The sequence below is a fragment of the Protomyctophum parallelum genome, assembly GCF_964188405.1.
Source record: "Protomyctophum parallelum genome assembly, chromosome: 12".
Classification (NCBI taxonomy): Eukaryota; Metazoa; Chordata; class Actinopteri; order Myctophiformes; family Myctophidae; genus Protomyctophum; species Protomyctophum parallelum.
Window position 1 is genome coordinate 37,031,564 of NC_139712.1, and position 22,013 is coordinate 37,053,576.

General features: G+C 43.0%; 1 protein-coding gene across 2 annotated transcripts in view; it reads right to left on the minus strand.

Annotated features, from left to right (window-relative positions):
* The window catches only part of oxsr1b (oxidative stress responsive kinase 1b), an 82,773-nt gene that overhangs the window by 16,366 nt on the left and 44,394 nt on the right, over positions 1 to 22,013 (minus strand). For both annotated transcript variants that reach the window (XM_083778021.1, XM_083778020.1), the window contains exons 4-7: positions 20,015 to 20,156; positions 2,595 to 2,650; positions 2,060 to 2,169; positions 197 to 298 (exon numbers count right to left, since the gene is read on the minus strand). In XM_083778021.1, coding sequence (XP_083634147.1) covers positions 197 to 298; positions 2,060 to 2,169; positions 2,595 to 2,650; positions 20,015 to 20,156 — 410 coding nt within the window. The remainder of the gene's footprint in view (positions 1 to 196; positions 299 to 2,059; positions 2,170 to 2,594; positions 2,651 to 20,014; positions 20,157 to 22,013) is intronic.

Here is a 22,013-nt window from a genome sequence, read left to right on the forward strand (position 1 = left end):
GTACTTAATAATTTGAGTATTTAACTTAAGTAAGCTTACTTGTGGCCCTATTTTTGTCAGTGCCTTACCCCTAAACTTCTTTGCCCTTTTTTTTTTCTTCTTTTTTACAATCTTTGTTTACAACTAGGTTTAAGGTTTAAGGTTTACGTGGTAAAAATATGGCCCTTATAGTGTACCGCTGGTTCACATTACTGACCTTCATGGGGGGGTATTTGTGATAAGGCGCAGCCCCTGAGGCGAGCTCAATTGCCGTGATCCCAAAACTCCAGATATCTGCTTTGAAGTCGTAACCCCTCACCTGCAGGAACAGAAACCATCCACATCCTGAACAAATCAGATTTGCTTCCATCTCCACGTCCAAACACACAACATGAGGTCATGTTTTGACCACAATGATAAAAATGACACAGAGAGTACATATGTTATTTAACCCATTTTGGGCGGGAACCCCTTTTGGTGTTTTAAACATTATGTTATAATTTAGCTATTGAAAAATATATATATAATATTGAAAAATCGTGAAAATATATTAGTCAGGCCTAAATGGGTTAAGACAGATGCTGGGTTCATTGTTTATTTACCTGGTATCGTATTGTTTCAATGTACAGATTATTATTTTGATAGTACATTATTTTTAGGCTGATGCTGGGTTCTTGGTTTACCTGTGATACTAGTTTACTGAGGCATAAAGGCTCATATTATACATACATATACATATAACATTAAATTACAAAGGATCTGTGGGGAGGAGGGGGGACGGGGGCATTTTGTCCGTGCACATTTTGTCTCTGTTCGGTTGTTGACTGTTCCCAATCCGAGATACATACTGTATACCCCCTGGCAACCTTTGGTGGACCCCCTCTACTAAATAGTAGGTGGAAGTGACATCTTGCACATACAGTAAGCAACACTAAACAGCTGCCAACAGGACAACAACAAGATGCTAAGAACCGTTGTGGAAACGAGTCCTTGGACATTGATATTCAGCTCTAAGATAAGATTGTAAAGCCCTGAACACAAAAGAACAAACAACAAACTCCAGAACACCTGGGAGGAGATCCCAGGTGTTGGTCTATTGATAAATATGTGTATTCTCTGTGTTCATGTCAAGGCGTCAATATGTGTTCAAAATAAATACAATGTATTTGCCAGTTTACTAATTTATATCCATAATAATAAATCTTTCCCTTAAAAAACCTGCACTATCCACAAGTTTCACACATATTTAATGTTGCTAAATAGTTACTGTACTCAGTGTACTGTATCGATTTAAAATCATTGAATCGTATCGCCATAATCAACCAATGTCGTCCATGTATCGTATCATCAACCATGTATCGTGATACGTATCGTATCTCTGTTAAAATGTATTGTTACACCCCTAATACATAGCCTATGTTGAATAACTCCCATCTAGTGGATGAATTGGTGTATTGTTCAGAACACATTTCTTATTTGACAATAAAAGCATACGCAAGTACCGTAAGTAAGATTTTAAAGTATGCTTGCAGACGTAAAAAGCGTACAGTACATGTGCTCCTCACCACAAAAACACAAGAAAGCATGCTTCCGTTAGTATGTCTCCAGCTTAACACAGCAGAGACAACCCTGCTACAGATTTTGAAAGGGTAAAAACTATTAAAATTAAAAAGCTACATCAACGTTGATCTTTCAGTTGGAATCTTCCTTTAAGACAGAAACGGGATCGTTTTGTGAATTAGATAGATATTTTTGTAATACATACGCCGTTTCTCCTGCCAGAGACTTTTCATTTTAAAGCATGCATAATCTGCAACTACAGATCCCTGAATAGTATGGCGGATGAATGCTTAATCATAAGAGACTGTAAGCTATGGCTACATGGATCCATGTTTTTATAGAAAACCAGCAGCATTCACTAAAACAAACCAAGTTGAAGTAGAAATGTGTGCTATGCGCTCCTCAAATATTTCTGTTATCTCTGCCGTAGGCTACAGAGGCGAGGCCAGATCGCTTCGTTTATTTGCCATTGCCACGGTTCTTCCCCCTCGGATCAGCGCCAAGAGCAAATCACGCTCACCTGTTCCATGACCTCTGGAGCCATCCAGCATGGCGTTCCCACAAACGTTTTGCGCACTTTATTTCGGGTGATGTCGCCACCCGTAGCTAGAAAGGCACTGACGCCGAAGTCTGTGAGGGCAGAAAAAGGGGGTGGGGTGGGGGTGTTAATTTCATTGACTAAAACTATGACAAAAAATGTTCGTCGGTTACCTTTTCTTTCCAGACGACGACTAAAACTAAATCAAAATTTGCTGTCAAAAATAACACTTGGAGGTAAACTCAATGCAAACGAAGAGCAACAACGCAGACACTGGATTCCGTGTACACAACAGTCAGCAAAGTTAATTATAATTCACACACACAGACACACACAGGTTCTATTGTGAAGAAGTACGCTGCCGAAGATGATCTTAGCTATGATTCAATGTACGACGTTGACTCATGAGGCTGGAAATGAGGCTGCCAGAGCCGCAAGGGAATGTGCAACGGCTAATTCTTCACACACCTAATCTGGGTCACCAGTGACAGGCAACAAGAGCCTCGCGGCCAAATACCTGCAATTTGCACAGAGCCGTCTTCTCCAAGTAGAATGTTTCCCGCCTTCACGTCCCTGTCAGGACGAGACAAAGAGGTTCTTCAATATTACGGCTGTATCTTGCCTGTTAGATGTCAAGAAAAACATGATGGATGAAAAACATGATGGATGGAAATGTTTCTAGTGGAGGAATTAATATCCTCCACCTTCTGCTCACACTAATTTCATTTACGGCAGTGGTTCTCAAACTTTTTTCGTGTCAAGGACCCCCAAATCAATATGCATTTGCCAGCGGATCCCCATCAGAAAATATTGTGTGCCAAGGATATCCCCCCACACCTTCTCGCCCTTTAGGGCGCTTCTCGCCCTGAAGGGCTTTAGAGCGCTTTAGGGTGCTTCTCGCCCTTTAGGGTGGATGCGTGCACGCATCCGCCTGGGTGACAGCAGACTGCTGGGCAAACGCTGGCGCTTTGGAATGTGGGTAAGACCTTCATTTTCGGGCTCGTTAAGAACTCAAGTTTTCGCCGGCTGCCAGGCGTGGTGCACTAATAATGTTGGGGCAGGCCCGTCTAGAGTTTAAATGGACAGGTATCAGTCAAAAGGGAGACATCGAAGAGGAAGGATGAATGGTTCAACATACAGTATGGAATGTCAGAACAGGTCAGCTCCATATATGGAGATCTAAGGGTTTGAGGTTTCAGGTCAGATGTAGAGTTGCTGGCCAATATATTGATGACATCAGGGATCTCCACATACAGGCTTAATATTGATGTCACGTGCTCCATCCCTGATGATGTCACGTGCTCTCTCACCCCGACCAACCAACCAACCAACCAACACACACACCGATGGGAAATGCTGGGGACCCCCTGGAACCTCCTCAAGGACCCCACTTTGGGAACCACTGATTTACAGTATATTTCAGCCATTGCTCTTAGTGCTCTTATTCGGAGGGAGAGATACTGAGCCATTAATAAGCACATTAGTTAATACAAAGTACGCAAAAGGTTTTTATGTTCCACATTTATGTAATTGTGAAAGAAACTTGGCAATTTATTCAAACATTGTATTTGGTTGGCAATTGCACCTTGCCCTCATCTCCTCACAATGATAGGAGGGTTAACAAGCAGAACATTATATAACCCACCACAGCATCACGCTCACAGAGGCCATTGCATTCTTATTAAAAAATGTTTATTGATTTTCATTACATTCTATTTGGCCAAATAAATGGCACTGATTTGAGCAACGATAAACAAACAATAAAAATATTTTTTTTCCACAAAATATCATAATTGCAATGGGTGATTATAATTATGCAGTCCTAAAGCACATAGCTATTCAGTAGCTTTTATGGTCATAAAACGTGTAACATATTACCGCACTGAGAGGATACTTTCTCGACGCTACTGGGCCAGTGGTTCTCAAAGCTCCTTGGGGGGGATCCAATATGTGTTAATGCAGCATCACAATCATTTAAAACCCTTTATCCATGTTTTATATGTTGGCTATTAGAAAATAGCAGATATAAAAGTATAGTAAGTAAAGTATATGGCACAAAAAGGGTACTAGACTACCCTGATACCAGTGGATTGATAACAGTGATTCAATGCAAGCATACACTGTAAATTCCTTGGTACAGAGGACTCATTAGAACATAATGGGTTCATCAACTCTTCTCAACGAGTCATGTGAAATTCAATGAGGTCTTAAACCTGGAAATGCGCCGTCAGTATTTTAATTCCACAGGGATTTCACAGCTCTCATCCTCCCTGCTCAGATTTCTTTTTTTTTGGTTCTTTATTAGCGCCCTATGGAGTCTCCACACACACACACACACACACACACACACACACACACACACACACACACACACACACACACACACACACACACACACACCTCGCTACCTAGACAGAGTTGTCATGACGACAGACTAACGGTAACGTCTGACCAAAGGGGTCAAGGGAAAGACGAGGAAATAAAAGAGTACTACGCTTAAACAGAGTTGCCTCTCGGTAAACAACACTGGTCCCAGCTCAGAGCTGTATAACATAGCAATGCTTTCAGGTACTAAATATTGACAGCAAAATACAGGAGAAATAATTTACTACATAGATTAGGTGCCTTGTGAACACCGCACTCGGACTTCTGCCAAATTACGTTATGAAGACGTCCTCCGAGTCCTCCGGTGACGTTCAGGACTAGGCCAAAGTCCAGGCTATAGGAGGATGATCTTTACGTAATTTCCAGAACATCTTCACCAGATCTTACTACTGTAGTTATGATATGACTTAAGTTGATCAGGCCTCGATCGGACTCTCTCCGATTCATCCAGGGACCTCAATCTTAGTGGGCAGAATTTATGTTGGTTGAATTCTGGGCCAGATCTGACTAGTCTTGGTTTGACTTGATCTGGCCCCAATGGAGACGTCACTAATTCGTCCAGTTCCTGACCGTGCTTCCTGGGTTGTCATGAATAGTTCATCAGTAAACATAATTTGTTTATCTGCTACCATGTGCGTATTGCTGCAAGCCATGGCCATCTCATGACGTCTCTTCTGCACTAGATATGCGCGCGTCTGTTGTTAATGTCCTAATACATCATGTTCTTTATCGATACGAGATGCATTAGTTTAGATTCTGAACATTAAGTTCTTTATTCTCATCGTATTACAGTATGTTCCGTTCTTCTTGTGTGTCTCATATCTTCTGCTCACGTCATGTGTCCAATCCTATATATATATATATATATATATACAAGCTCCAAGCGCGTCATCTCGTGCCACACATGGAGCTTGTGGATCTGCTACCTTTTGAGTGACTCAGTATGAAGTAGGGCATTAATTTACGAAAGAATACAAAGTTAGAATATGGAGACATCGACGATATATACCCTGTGTGTGTAATACATGTTGTAAACTTGTCGCATGACACTGTCTTGTTCTCCTGACTTATTCAACTGAATTGTCACCAGTGGTGGTAAAAGTACTCACATTGTTGACTTAAATAAAAGTATCAATACCACAATGAAGAAATATTCTGTTGCAAGTAAAAGGCCAGAAAAAGAAAATATCCTTAAAAAGTACGAAAGTTTAAGTGATAAAGGTCACTCATTATGCAGAATGTCCCATTTCACAGGTTTCAAATGTATACAAATCTTTTGAAAATGGCAGTCAAGTCAAAGATCATCACTCACCACCCACTACCGTTAGGAGTGGACCACACCGAGGGTCTACCTACATTCATTACAGCAGTGAGTAGTGCTCCAAAATGTTTGACAGTCTATCTGAAAAGAGGTGAATAAATGAGGTTTGGAATTAAGGAAAGGGAGCAGTTCTCCATTTTGGCAGAAGGGGGCACCAGAGTAAAATACTGCAACTCTTGGGATCGTCAGTCTGTAACGTGAAAGAATGTAAAAAATAGACTCATCTTTGAGGGGACTGTCATGAGGACAAGAGAACGACAACTTCTACTGAAAAAAGTGCCTCTGTCACTAAATGCAGAGGCACTATGCAGAGCGCAAGCAAGCATGCAGCTCATTTCACCTAGGACAAATGTGCACACACACACACACACACACACACACACACACACACACACACACACACACACACGTTACTTTTTAGATTTTGATTATTATAAACCACATTCAGCCTTATGCTGCGCTCACACAGGTAGATTCCGAAGATACAAAGAAGCAAAGCTACACAGTGTATTTGTAGCTGTTGTAGCTTCTGCAGCAGCTACAACAAACGTCAGATGCATCTTTGCATCCTTCATGTCGCAGGCTTCCATTGACATTGTAGACCGTATCTTTGCATCTGCCGTGTGAATGCACAATAACATACATTTAGTCCATTTGAAAATAGCAGATCTACTATTTTTCAAAAGTACATTTTGATACCAATACATTTGTACTTTTCCTCAAGTAAGTTTTTAATTTCTGACTTTTACTTGTAACACAGTATTGATACTTTTACTTTAGTAAAAAATAATCTGTACTTTTTCTACCACGGTTTTCTTCCTATGCAACTATACGGTACATACACTTTTTCTCTCTGAAGTGCAGATTGGGAACATGGAACACATAACGGCACAGATGATTTGAGCCCTTAGAAACATTCCTGTGCTTCCAAAAGACAGGCATAATTGCTAGCATATTGCTGAAGAAGGGGGTCTTCCAAGGATCCAGTATAAAAGGCCTTTGTTGATTTATAACTCTCTCTCTCTCATGTATGCAGGTTGTAGGGCTCTCCCTGAGGCACAAAGAGAACTAGTGGGACGGGTTGGAGGACAGTGGAGCATTTTAACTTTAGCAGCACTTAACACGAAGCAGGGGTTTCGTTGTACGATCTTTACTGGTTTCACAAGTCCTTTGGCAAGGTAACAAGACTCCCTGAGCGCCCACGCTCCCCATGGGGGGGCGAGGAAGGAGACCTTTAGCATGGCCCCATGTGTAGTGGTGGAAAAGTATCAATAGGGCAATGTAGAAATGCTCTCTCTTCTGTTACAAGAAATAGTCCAGATCCAGAATTCTAAATTTACTTGAGTAAAAGGTATTCAAATGTATCGAAATGTACTTAAAGAACCACTTCACCATCTTCATATAATAGTTCCTCACTAATAATCATGATAAAATGGCACCATTTTTTTCTACTCAGTCTGTCTCTCAGAGGAGGGCTGTGGGCAGTTCAGAAACCTGTCCACCAGTGACATCATCGATGGGGAATCCAAGCTAATAGAAACGGCAGGCTTTTCAAATAATTGTAGTGGAGTAAAAAGTACAATATTATACAGTACTCATTATGCACAAGTTTTCAAATTAATACAAATCTTTTGAAAATAGCAAAGCTAGAAGCTCGCAATGTGTCGTCATAGAATGTAGATCTGCTATTTTCAAATGGAGTAAAAGTAAAAGTAATGAAAATTGGAAGCACTCCAGTAAAGTCCAAATACTCCAAAATGGTACTTATACAAGTACAATATTGAGTACATGCACCTAGTTAATTTACACCATTGCTCACATGTAGCGAAAGACACGGAGCCGCAAACTTTACAGGCTAGTTGCTTCAGAAAGTAAGCAGAGTACACTCTGGAGTTCAACAGGTCAGCCATTGAAAGTCTTTGTTAAAACAAACAGTGAACACTCGAGCGCAGAGAGGGCTCATTGGAGTGCTCTCAGTAAACATACCATGCGTGCAATCAATAGAACTCAATGCAGATCAGTGGGAGAGGCAGAAATGGAGGCACGGGAGGAATGCAGCGTATGTGACATATTAGGAGACTAGGAGTGCAAGCTGAAACCCAACACGGGGATTCCCACCGCTGAGCAAATGGGACCGCCGGAATAATGAAACGAGCGGCCGTCTAGACTCTCTCGGAGCGACTCAACAGTACACTAACCAGAACGGCTTATATTGGCCGGGTGCTCTCTCGACGCCTCCTTTAAAATTGCAGCTCCGGACAGAAGGAGCCTTCAGTGCACCTATAGAGAAATAGTTCGTATACACATACATTTCGTGCCTGGACAAGTTCATTCACGTAACTGTCATAGCGCTAAAGGAGGATATAAGGTGATGGGGAAGGGAATGGGATAGGGGGTGCTGATGAAGAATGGGCATGACAGCTTCAGCCATGGGCTTCAGAAGGCCTCAGACAGACAAGCAGCCCTTTGGAAGTGTCCACTCCGGTGAAGACTCCGGTGTGCTCTGTGATGCAGCCTTGATGTCATCCAAAACAGAAAGGCATGCTGTGACCGTACTGTGTTTGGATCTGAAGCCTGACTGCATGGGATTTAAGATCACATGTACCGTAGGTCCAGAAAGTGATTTACCTGCACAGACACTTGTGCTTCAAGTATTTGTGCTAAGGTGGAAAGATTAGAGATTGGCCTATAATTATTGACGTCAAGAGGGTTGCCCGCCTCGAGGTAAACTTTGGGAAATAAGCGAAAGATTGACATTTTCACTTATAGGTATAGCAATAACTGCTGCAGCTAATCTCAAAACATAAAGGTCAAGGTCATCAGGACCAGGAGATATTTTGGGGTCCAGCGAGGACAGCGCAAGGAAAACATCAGAGGCCATAATAGGAGAAAAATCACACCTGTGTGAACTGAGTGGTGCAACTCCCCTCTCTCACCCCCCCCCCCTCCCTCCCTCTCCCTCTCTCTCTCTCTCTCACATTAGCAGGCAACAGTGCAGCACTATCGCTCTCTCTGTTTCTGGCACAACAGTGCCCCTACTGGTACTAATAGTCATACTGGTGCTCATAGTCACATAGGTAGGTTAACATCACATAGATAGGTGGACACGGACATTGCTGTTCCTTGGAGTGGTTGCACCACTCAAAAATAAAATTTACATCAGGATCTGCAATTGCAGATGCCACCTCCTGAGCACCTTGGTGCGAGGAGGCGGCATTTTGTGTGTCAAATTTGTGCCCAGCTCTTTTGAAGTGGTCATTAAAAGCATTTGACATCAACTTTTTGTCACTTATAATAGAATCACCAACCCGCAGCTTAGGCGGAGAGATTTAACTGCTTTCCAAAAGTTTGAGTGATTTCCGGACACATCAGAAGTAAGTAAGGGATAAGTAATACTCTCCGAGAAATGTTTGAAGCAGCGTCTGATAATAGTCAGACCCTTAGATCTTGGCAGTTTAGTGCTCCTTGGAATGACTCAAAATTGCATATTGAAAGTGTACGGCGTCACCTGGTTTCACCTCAAGATACAACAGGGTGATTTGTTGATGGTAATTCGAGAGGTTATACTTTTTAAGGATGAAAAGGCTGTGGGACAAACTGGGCTGTCTCTCTCCCTCTTTCTCTCTCTCCTAAGGGGGATCTTATGTCCCTTTATGATCCAGGATTTCAGCCTCAATCAATGAAGCATGCCAGGCTAGCGATCCAAGGTTCAGCCCCAGACCACGCTGAAGCATTCTCAAACCTTTTCCCAGTGGCTTTGACAACACAGATAGATTACTTGCCGGGTCTAGTAGGTCTGAGTCATAATTCATTCTGCTCTTCAATCTGTACATTTGAAAACGCCCTGTTGGAGGGAGAAGGTGGTAATCAAAGTGTTTGATTGAGAGAGAGAGAGAGAGAGAGAGAGAGAGAAACAAACACCATCTGCCTGCCTGCCTCTTCGCTCCGATGAAATGAATTAGCCTGGATGAGAAACAGAGGTAAAAAGAACCACAGAGGATGTGATTCACTGCAGCAGCAGCAGTAGCAATGGCTCCTGCCTCCCTGACAGAAAGAAAGGCTGCAGACAGTCATTAACATTCACAGGCGGGCGAGGAAGAAAAGGTGGAGGGGGGTTGTGACACATTGCACCACGCACACAGGTTCAGAGAACTGTTAACGTTTCTTTTCTTCTCTTTTCTTTACGCCGTACACTCAAACCCGAACTAAGTGGGTAATTGAGTACACCTAAGCATCAAAGAGATTCAGAATCCTCACGTCAAACACACGACGGTGCAACGGGCAGGGCGCATATTAGGGAAAAGAAAACGCGGAAAGCGTACGATCACTATCAGGTGACGACAGAGGACACCGCAGGGTGCCAGGCTCATATTTATGACCTATTGAAAAGTTAGCCAGCCACTAGCTAGGTGGGAACGGCCGTCGGTATGAAAACTGTCCAGAAGATTTATGGTCGTCATCTGGCCCTCCTCATACCTTGGCGTTCCGTTCCGCAGGGGTCACCTTCTCTGACATCACATCCTGGTGCCAGGCTAGCGGGGCCGTAAACACAGGGTTTTATGAGGCTCCACCTTTGGGACCTTCTTCTGGGGAGCAGAAATACCCATCCCTCACGCTGCTCTTGTAGCCGTGCCCTTTGCTCGTGCCCTTCTGTGCTGTGCTCTCCATGCTGATGGACTCTCATCACTGTCCAGAGCTGCCTACTTTTAACATTTTATATGTCACCCATTACTTTCAATTAAAAGTAATGAAGGTATATTGCAATATTATTAGATTAGTTTCCATTGCATGGTGTCAGCTCGACATATAGTACCACACTTCTACCCTCATTCTTTGCCTTTCCATTAGTACCTTGTACCAGGCAGGTACTAAGAGGTCCTTTTTTCGGTGCTGGCTACAGCCGATATCTGAGCATGCGGAGCGATGCCAAATGGTCAGGTAATCCTCACTAGCAATGCAAGGTGGATTCAAAACCACAACCTCCGTGGGCAGGGACTTTACCACTGTGCCACCCGAGTGCCTGGAGGATGTTCTCTAACGGCATGGCTTTTACACTAGCGCCATCCTTTGGCCAAAACTCATCTTCTTCACAAGTTTTTCTCGCAACAGGAGCCCTTCTGATTCCCAGAGGTCGAGAGGTGACATTTCCGAAGCTGCGAGTTGATCATTAATATCTGTATACTGTAGCAGATATGAAGCAATATGCATGCAGGGTTCTCCCCTTTTCACTATCCTCCAGGGATGGATTTCTATTTTGGCGGTGGATTTCTGGAGAGGATTTTATATTCCAGGCACAGCACCACATGATCATTCCTATTTTTACGAGTATGAAACTCACAGGCACTCTATCAAGGAGGTGAATTTAATATCAATCTATCAAGGAGGTGAATTTAATATCACAATCCAGTGCTATCGTTCTCTGCCGTCTACCTGGAGGAGGTGGAAGGTTGATGCATGCATGCAAGTGTCATCAGAGTGGGTGACTTGGCACGAGCCGCACAAGGAACATATATAGTGCTGAATCATAATGACGTGACAAGATATGAGACATAGAAACGTGACATGATAATGACTAATGAAGCAAGGCTGAACTAGCGCTGAGATGTCTCTCGTAGCCTATCTATAAAGTATGCTACAGTACAGGCAGTACACAATACTGTACATATCAAGTACACTGTATCTCAAGTAAGTGACTTACTCCAGAATTTCTTTTGTGACCAAGACCATATGTGACCTTGGTCACACAATTATAAGGATATAATAATAAGGATATAGGCAATTTTACCAGAGGTGGTCAGAGCTGATTTAGGCAACAAAGAAAATCCTCAAAACATTCCTCCCTGCTCTTGATGTCCTGTCTCTGTAGGACTCTGTACTATAAATAGATGTAAGAGGGGAGGGGGGTTGCCTTTGTAGATAGATAGATAGTAAGTCGACATGAAACGGGAGAGAGATGAGGGAAGACACACAGTAAAGTTTGTCTGGATCGGGACACACGACACACTGTAATGATGGATTACCAGCCAAGGTGCCTGGACCCAGTTAGGGTCGGGCCTTACTTTTTGGGCCTGTTGAGAACTCTACTTTTCGCCGGAGGCTGGGTTCAGCAGCACTAATAACTTTTTGGGCAAGCCCGTCTAGAGTTTAAATGGACAGGTATCAGTCAAAAGGGAGACATAGAAGAGGAAGACTGGATGTGGAAGGATCAACATATGGAATGACAGAACAGGTCAGCTCCATATATGGAGATCTAAGGGTTTGAGGTCAGATATAGAGTTGCTGGCCAATATTGTATAGACATCAGGATTCAGCACCTTTGCCGTAGATGTACTGTAGGTCAATTGAAGCCTATTTATTTATACTACGCTTACCGCCATTGCCGTTGATTAATGGCAATTGCGCTTTTATAGTGCATTCGATCGATCGAGCCATAATGCTATTTACGTTAGCCGGTTAGCTAGCTCGTCCATCTTAGATCGTCGTCGCCGTAATAATCCATTCTATCTTTTTCTTTCAATCGCCTGTATCTCCTATTCCTTGTCCCAGATGGCACTTTTGGTCAAAACAGTGTTTCTTTGACGGCACAGAGCCGACGATGTGGAGCTCTCCAGTGCCCCGGTTTGGATTAATATTGTAAACAAGGCCTGTCCAGGCTCCGTTGAGCTTACTAGGATAATACTACTTCCGGTAGACTGGAAATGTGGCTTTTTAAAATAAGAGCTCAAATGGGGAAAATGCTGGCATGAATTAGATCCTAATTTTTCAATAAATGCTAATATTTTTAATATATAAAAAGTGTTAATATTGATGACATCAGGGATCTCCATCCCTGATGATGTCACTAGGGGGTGACTGACTGACTGACGGGAAATGCATGATTTCATAGTAAATGCGACCTACTGTATGGTCGCAACATTAAAAGTAGGACAAATAGCGTAAATAGCCTATCTACAAGCACACAACGGCCACGATGCAATGGGTTGTGAGTTTGTAGATCTTTTTTAGGTGAGTTTGGAAAATGGTGATAGAGTCCATGTTTCTAATATCAGGGGGGAGGGAGTTCCAGAGTTGAGGGGCAGAGCGGCTGAAGGTTCTTGACCCTATGGTGGAGAGACGGGCTGGGAGGACTTTCAGAGTGATGGAGGAGGCAGACCTAAGAGACCGGGTGGGAATGTTGACGTGGACAAGGTCAGACAGGTACAGTATGGGGGGGGGGGGAGGTTATGAATGGCTGCCTTTGAATGTATGGAGGAGGATCTTGTAGTCTATGCGGTGTTTGATGGGAAGCCAGTGGAGTTGGTGTAGTACAGGGGTGATGTGACTGATGACAGGGGCAGAGCCGGATTAACCCTGCTGAGGGCCCCCGGGCTATTTTGTTTTCATTTTGGGGTACCCAGGCCCAATGTTCCCTCTAAAAAAATTCGGTCTGAGCAAACACTCAAACCTCCTGAGCAGACATCAGCAAAGTACTGAGCAATCATACATCACCTTGACACCAACTATCCAAACGTTAGATAATGCGAAATGAGCGCCCCTCACTTCACACAGGTGTGATTTTTTTCTTTTTTCCAAATGGATTTTGGTATACGAGTGAATCAATGAATAGTTACATATTAAGCAAGTTACAACATTTTTATTTTATATCAAGGTGGTAGGCTAGCAATTTTAGGAATATTCAGTTAGTCTACATATCAGTGGTTCTCAACCTTTTCAGGCTGTGGTCCCCCACAGTAATCATTTGAACTGGGGACCCCCCATCCAGACAAGCAACAGAATGGTTCCACAGATAAATATTGTGAAAATAGCCAATCTACAAACTCGTTGTGAACTTGTAGATCGGCTATTTGCACAATTGTTGCCTCTTTCTTTATTATTTAATAATCTGGCCAATGTTTGACCAGTTTTTATAGCATGCATGGTTTGCTGATTACTTTTGATGCAGTAATGGTATTTTTCTTTTAGAGCCTTTGAGGTATTATAGAAGTCTTAAAAGTCCTTAAATTGTCACTTTCACGGTCATCTGGGGACCCACAGGTTGAGAACGACTGATATATGAATACTAAATTGTGCATTACATGGGGGGCATGAGAAAACGTAAAAACTTTATTGGGACGCACACATACACACTAAGACGAGTTTTTGTGGGGCGGTGGTGGCTCAGGGGTAGAGTGCCTGGATGGTAACCGTAAGGTTGCCAGTTCAAACCCGGGCTCCCCCAGAGTTACTGTCGAAGTGTCCTTGAGCAAGACACTGAACCCCTAATTGCTCCCGATGTGCTAGTTGGTGCCTTGCATGGTTTCCGCTGCCATCGGTGTATGAATGGGTGAATGTAATGCACAATCTCTGTAAAGCGCCTTGGATAAAGGCGCTATATAAATGCACCATTTACCATTTATTTGGTGTGTCTTTGAACTCCTAGTTTCTCAGATTGTCGAACGTCAGCAGCCCCTTACTACGCCAGCTATGGGCTACTATTATCAGTAGCTCTACATAGCAGAGGGATTGATTGATTTAAGAAAGATGTATTAACAGATTGGATAATTACAAAGAGGTTCCATATGGGACTAGACAGCTAGAGATTAATGTTAGCTTCCACGTGTTGTTTCATTCACAAGTGAACCGGACTGGAGGCTTGTAGTTCTGTAGTGATAACCACGTTAGCTATCCAGCTAATGCGACGCTAACGTTAGTTCCCCTCTCGTTGTTGTTTTTTATCCACACTTCCATCCGTTCGCGTTTTAAATCTAAATGTCCCATCAACGCACGGGTCCAAGGCGCAACGCGATCTTATCTGGTTCTTAAGGGTTTCATTAACACGGACTGCACTGCTGCAGCACTGCTGCCTGCTCTGCTGTCTCCAGACTCTCCACCTCTATCTACAGAACTCGCCGGAGTCGCCGCGCATACGGCGCAGTCATACACAAGAGGAGAGGAGAGGAAACCAAAGAGTCAAAAAAGGAGGGGAGGAGACCTGTCTGTCGCCTCGCCTGTGTAATCTAAATAAACTGTAAAGTAAATAGAAATAAAGTTTCACACATTTCACTTGAATTGGATTTCAATACTTATTATAAATTATAATATTTAATATAAAAAAAAAATCTTTTAATATTTTTCGGGGGCCCCCCTAGCTGTGGCCCCCCGGGCTTCAGCCCACCCTAGCCCATGGTTAATCCAGCTCTGGACAGGGGTTCTGGTGACGATATGGGCAGCAGCGTTCTGGACCAGTTGGAGTTTATGGAGGAGTTTGTGGGGGAGACCAAAAAGAAGGGAATTACAGTAGTCCAAGCGGGAGGTGATGAGAGAGTGAACCAGGATTGCGGCACTGTGGGGAGTGAGTGAGGGGCGGAGGCGTTTGATATTTCTGAGATGGAAGTAGGTACTTATGCCATGTGAGAAATGTATGTCACTCTAGTCTAGTCTGTTGCCTTTCAATTATTCAAACGCAAAAATATGTATTAGAAATCATTGTGGATTTTTTTTTTTCATGTCATATGAAAGCAGGGAATCATAGCAAAAACTAGAAAAAGTGCCCTTCTGGGCACAGGTCTCCACCAGGTTATCCACAGATCCGTGCACTTAGAGGTAAAAACACTTTTGGGCCAGTTATAGCGCCACCTTGAGGCTGAGTTGAAATTGTTCATGTGGCATTTCGTCCTCGGCCTAGTGGGAATGTGCGTGCACAATTTCAGGGAAATCACGCGATGTGTTCATGATTTGCAGCATTTTGTTTGAAACTGAGCACTCCTGTGAACTTTGGAAGCCAATCTTAACCAATCAGGATGGAGTCTGAGAAATCTGAAAGACCCGTTTCGTTGAATGGCTCTAGAGAGACTGTGTACTAATTTGCGTGATGTTTGGACAAAATGTGTAGGTGTACTGTGAAAAAACTTGTTTTGCACAAAGCGGCCTCCTGGTGGCGCTATAACAGGCCGTTCTGGAAAGTTTGGGGCAGAGGTTCATGGTTGGCATCCAGGGAGTGTGTGTGCAAAATTTGGCATCGACCGGGTTAACGGTGGCTGAGATTAGCTGGTCACGGACGGACGGACGGACACACGGACGGACGGACGGAGTGCAAAACATACTCTCCCCATGCCTTCGGCTGGTGGAGACAATAATGAACTACAGCTTATGGAACTGAAGTTAAAACTCTTGAAAACTCTGTGACTGTCTTTGTTCCATGATCTTTGAGTGTTTGCCACTGCTGGAACTAGTGCCCCAGGAGTACAAACATCATAAACATTTTATGATTTCACATAAAGTTTTCACAAAATATCATTGTTTATACATCTTTCTTTGATATTTACATTAGACACAAGCCTATTTAGACACACTATTTTATTGAAATAAAAAAAGAAAATCTCCAATGTATTTGAAAATGACATGATCGGCTCCGATTTCCGATCTCCCGATCCGATCAGGACATCCCTAGCCCCAGGTTTTATGGGTTAAAGGACCACTTCACCACTTTTCAACCTATCTTCATAATAGGCCCTTGCTAATAATCATGATAAAATGGCACAATCTTTTTCTACTCTGTCTGTGTCTCATAGGAGGGCTGTGGGCAGTTTAGAAACCCGTCCACCAGTGACAGATTTTGTTTTACAAAAAAATGTATTATCGTGAGAAGGATTGCTTCCATTTTCGCATTGCAACTTTTCAGGACTAGAAAGCCTGCAGTTTCTGCAGTAGAAAATAATTGTGCCATTTTATCATGATTATTAGTGAGGACCTATTATATGAAGATAGGTTGAAAAGTGGTGAAGTGGTCCTTTAAGTAGTTTGACTGATTTCATATGGATTTCACACAGGCAGACAGTGTATGAAAGCAAGTTATGACTAGACTATGTGCAATATTTAACTTCTCTTTTACTTCCATGCACACAGACAAGGCCTCATTGCCCCCCACCCCTTGCCACCCCTAACCCCAAGGTTGGGAAACACTGCAACAACAAAAAAAAGCACACATTTGCCTAAAAATAAACCATGTTATCTGTGAATCTCTGTGTCAGGGCCTTCTCAGGCTGCTGTCAAAGAGGAGGTGGAGAAGTTCACTTGCTTGTGGTAAATGTCTCTGAGTGAGTATAGCCCACAGCCTCCATTGGCCCCCAGGGTTCTAATTGCATTCTGCTGTGCTGGGCTAGATAGGACCCGTCATGTGACACTCTCCCTCTCTCTCTCTCTCTCTCTCCCCCTTCTCCCTCCCAACTCACCAGTGGTGGAAAAAGCACTCGCAATATAACTTAAGTAAAAGTATCAATATGACAATGTAGAAATACTCTGTTACAAGTAGAAGTCCTGTATTCAAAATTTACTTGAGAAGAAAATACGATTAGCATCAAAATATATTTTAAAGTAGCAAAAGTAGAAAGTACCCATTTTACAAGTTTTCAAATGTATATATATAAAAAAATGCTTTAATATACCAGATCTACAAGTTCACAATGCGTGTGAGATTGTAGATCGGCTATTTTCAAATGGCCGAAAAGTACGTATATGGCTGAAGTGGTTAATGTATGTTTTGTGATAATAATCAAAATCTACAAACAACTAAAGTTTTGAAATAATTGTAGTGGAATAAAAGTACAACATTAAAAAAAAAGGAATCCAAAAAGGTACATCCAAAAATGTAATAAATGGCGGACAAAGTACTCACATTTCCATTTCTTTATTCACACACACCAAAAAGGAATGCGTTGGTGTGTGTGCTCAAAGCAAGTACAGTACAGTACTTAGTTACTTTACACCCCTGCAGCTCACCATCAACTCTCTCTCTCTCACCCCTAGCCTGAGGCTCTGACTCATATGATCCAGCTTACACACACACACACACACACACACACACACACACACACACACACACACACACACACACACACACACACACACACACACACACACACACACACACACACACACACACAGAGAGACAGAGAGAGAGACAGAGAGAGAGACACAGAGAGAGAGGCAGAGAGAGGGAGAGACTGATCAACTGATCATGTTTTTCTAATCTACAGCACACTGAACCACAGCCCGGGGCCCTCTCTCTCCCCCCAATCCCCCTATATTTCTATACCTTTTTTCTAACCGTGTATACGATTTCTATTTTTTGTTGCATAGAAGTGTATATTTGTATGTCTTTAAATGTTCTGATGGATTGAAAAATGGAGGAATGTAAACAAGTCTTAGTGCTTTTTTTCTGGGTTTATCCTCTTTTTGTATTGACCTGTACATTCCTTGCTTGAACTGTATCCATTCTGCAAACTGTTAATACAATTTTCAATGAATCAATCAAAACTCTCAGCATGTCAAGCCATTCACAGCGCCGGTAGGAAGGTCTCATATGAGTGCTGCTCCTCACAAGCCACACCTCACAGCCTGCTTTAGTTCTCAAATTGACATGTATTTGATGGTGGACCCACCCCCCCTCCCCCGCCTCATCTGAAGAGGTTTTGTGCCAGGGAACCCCCAGAAGAGAAGACTTGTGTGAAAGAAAATTCTAAATGATTCAAAATTGTCTTCAATATTTTTCACAAGTTTTCAGAAATAGCAGCTTGCAGTCATTTATTTACACGCTCTTATCAATATATTTAATTAGTTCTATATTAAAGGTGTACAGTAGTCAAAATGGGTTAAAGTTGAAATACGGAGATAGTAGGATAGAGATGTAGCTTATCTGTTACAGTTGTGTATGGTCCCCCCCCAGGCCTATGCCTTCATTGTTTGAGGAGACAAGATGAAACGACCATTTTTCTCTTCCTCTTTCCGCCTCTCCTCACCGCTCTCTTGTTTCAATCACTCTTGAGAGAAGCTGGGTACTTAACCAGGCTAAAAGGATATGCATTATTCACACACACACACGCACGCGCACGCGCACATACACACACACACACACACACACACACACACACACACACACACACACTTTGACCCGAGTACCAACACATCCAATTGACATTAGGCTGAACGAATGCAACGGGAGCAAGTCTGACCCATCACTGCAGCAAATCACAAAAAAAAGCCGATCTACAAGCATAAAATGACAACTGACAAGTGTAGATCAGAGATCCATCTGCATCTATGAGAAAAAGTGGGTAAAATAAGTCGCTACGCAACAAAAATAAAGTACTCGTATCGCCACTCGGTATCGGCGAGTAATACAAATTAAGTACTTGTACTCTGTCTGGAAAGAATGCTATAGAGACAACTCTAGTGGGCTCTAATGGCCTCCTGGTTCAATCCCCAGCCGGCTGGACTTTGCTGCAAGTCACTCCCCTACTCTCTCTACACTCACTGTACAGTGTACTGTGTAATAAAGGCTAAAACCCCCACTCAAACAAAACATAAACAAAGCTGGAGGGCAGTGCCTGTTTCAAAGGCCAACCCGTAGCCGTGTTGGTCCAATTAATAACAGGGACTTAGCTAGGCCTTGAACTTGGTTTAGAATTTCCTGAGGCATGACATTCTAATTTTGAAATGTTCCACACCTCTACCTCTAATGACTCCTTGTTTATTAATAATATTGCTCTTTGCTATAATCTTTTTTGCCCTTACAGCTGACCGTTTAGCTTGTCCACTTCATCCATTGATTCCAGCCGTCAAAATGTTGTTGCTACAAAGGTTAGGATAAGTGGGTTCTGTGTGTGCACACAGCTTGTACGTGTGTGGGTCACAAAGCAGCAAGTGTATGGATGGATGGATTCATAGTCAGATGCCAAACAACATAAAACACGAATAATAGATTTACAACCCGGTCCATCTTCTCTTGGATCACTGGCCCTGTACCCTTCACTGAGTCAATGTCCTCGTCTTCACACAGATCCCAATGATTCACTTGACCTTTAACAGGGACAGGTCCTTCATATGGGTCATCAGTCTGGCCCGACGCACAATACAATTCACAATCCACTTCCTGTCCTTCCTCTGCAGCAAGCCCATGAATCAAGCGGAAGAGCGTGAAAAATATTCTATTTTATATATCTTGGCAGAGCATTAAAGTCATTGGATAAACAGACCTTTACCAGAGTACATATTAGGAAAACACGGGGGAGAAACTGGGATGAGAAATACCAGCACAAGCCTCAAGGTTGACGCCAGGCCTGGCAAACCTTTATGATGCAACAACAACTACACAGCAAAATCAAGGACCGTTAAACTCCCAGTGTAAAAAAATGCCATGACGAGGAGTAAAATAGACCCTCTGGATAGGGTCTGAAAGCCATAAGTCTTCTTACCTGTGGATCTGTCCATTCTTATGAAGGTACTCCAGGCCTTCGAGCACCTCCTTCAGCATGGTGGCTATGCTAGCCTCGTCCAGGACGCCTGCCTTGTGCTCCCCCCGCGAGATGATGTGCTTGATCACATCCAGCACAGATCCTGGCAAAATAAAAATAAAATATCAGACACAAGTCACAGCCTTAAAGTGACATGGAAGCTTTTGGGGTTGTATAACCATCTGGACATGGTTTAAGCTCAAATTGTCATCTGTATCCATTGCTTCTCCACTCTGAGTGAAGATCTCAAGTGCAACAGAAATCGCTAAGTCGGCAATAGGCAGTAGTAGGCAAAATAAATATGTACAGTAGTTACCAGGAAAATATTCATTTTTTGATACTACAAAGTATTTTGGACAGAATCCGCTGTTTGTGAGTGGATGGAATTATCACTATTTCCTTGATCACAGAAGCAACAGATAAAGCAATGATATGTGGAGCTATATAAAAGTTCCATCATTGAGAGTGAGGCGTGTTACCGACGTCAATGAGACACGTCAAGTCGTCCTTCGGTTGCCCTCTGGCGAGTATATGGTGGTGTAGGTGTGTAGTGTACATCGTGAGAATTTCTGAGAAAATGTCTTTGTTTGTGTCTGGCAATAATGAGGCGACTCGCCATCGTAGAGCTCCCACATGGATGACAATGGCACTGCAGGGCGCTAATCATCACCAGGACTGTACACCACTGTTTCCCAAAACACTGGGTCAGGACCCAATTGTGGGTTACGGACACATTATGGGTCCCTTCATTTTTTTTGTTTCCTACATTTCATTTTTGTTTTCATGAATTAATACCAAATAAATAAAATAAAAGCAATTTATTGAATAAATAAGACAAATCTACGACGTTCTGTAAATTAGAAAACAAATGTTTAATTAGTAGTAGTGAAAATAGCAGATCTACAAGCTCACAACGTGGCATGAAGCAACGCATTGTGAGCTTGTAGATCTGCTATTTTCACAAATTTGGGTCCCAGGGAATGTATTATTTTCTCTTTTGGGTCACTCACAGGCTAAAAGGTTTGGGAACCACTGCTGTACACAGTTCCTTCCTAGTGTGCTGGCAAACATTCAAACTAAATATCTCCCAAAATCTGTGGTGGCTCATGTCAATTAGATTATGTGAAGAAGTCTTCTGAGCTTTGTTTTTTTCTTGGCAAGAAAACAATGGTATTTTAAATTTTTTAATTGAATTGAATTTATATAAGAGGGTCATCTTAAGAAATAGGAATTGTAAACATTCCCACAACCTTTTGTGGGAATCAGCATGGGAGAGAACCCAGAGTAATCTTGACTGATTGGTTGATTGAGCGACTGTTCTCTTTGAGCTCAGACGCTAGGTGGTTGACGGGGGCGTCTGGCTCCAGAACTGTCGGCATTGGCTCGGTTGGAGCCCCACTTGACAGGGCATCATGTCATGTGTTCCTTCGCCTGGCAACGGTGGAACAAAAAGAAGCTCTCCGTCTGTCTGGAGGAAGAGGCCAGAGGACCGTCTGAGCAGGAGTTCCATTTTCTGCCGAGCCTCCCAGAATAGATCCAGAGAGGAGGACACAGTCTTCAGAGTGGAGGCGCCTCGTCGATGTACAAAACACACCACTCTATCAGAGGGAGCGAAGCGGGACAAATGTGTGGACAAAGATGACGAGCACAAAATTGTCTGACTGATTGTAGCGTCTTTGTGGCCTTTGATCCACGCACACAAACATTTACACTCGCACAACGTCTTTTCCCTTACGTGCGTGTGTGCACGCACACACACAAAACACATACTGTACACACAGCAGCGCCTCTTAACAAACCAGGAAAATACCTTTTCAAGGTCCTGAAATGCTGTCCACGGCATTGGGGTCTGATGCCAATTGGATTCTGCCACTGCGAGTGAGCCAGGCAGTGAGCCAGGCCAGTGGCAGCACCAGGATATTTATCTGCTCAGTCACAGTCTAGGATTAGGATGTTGTCT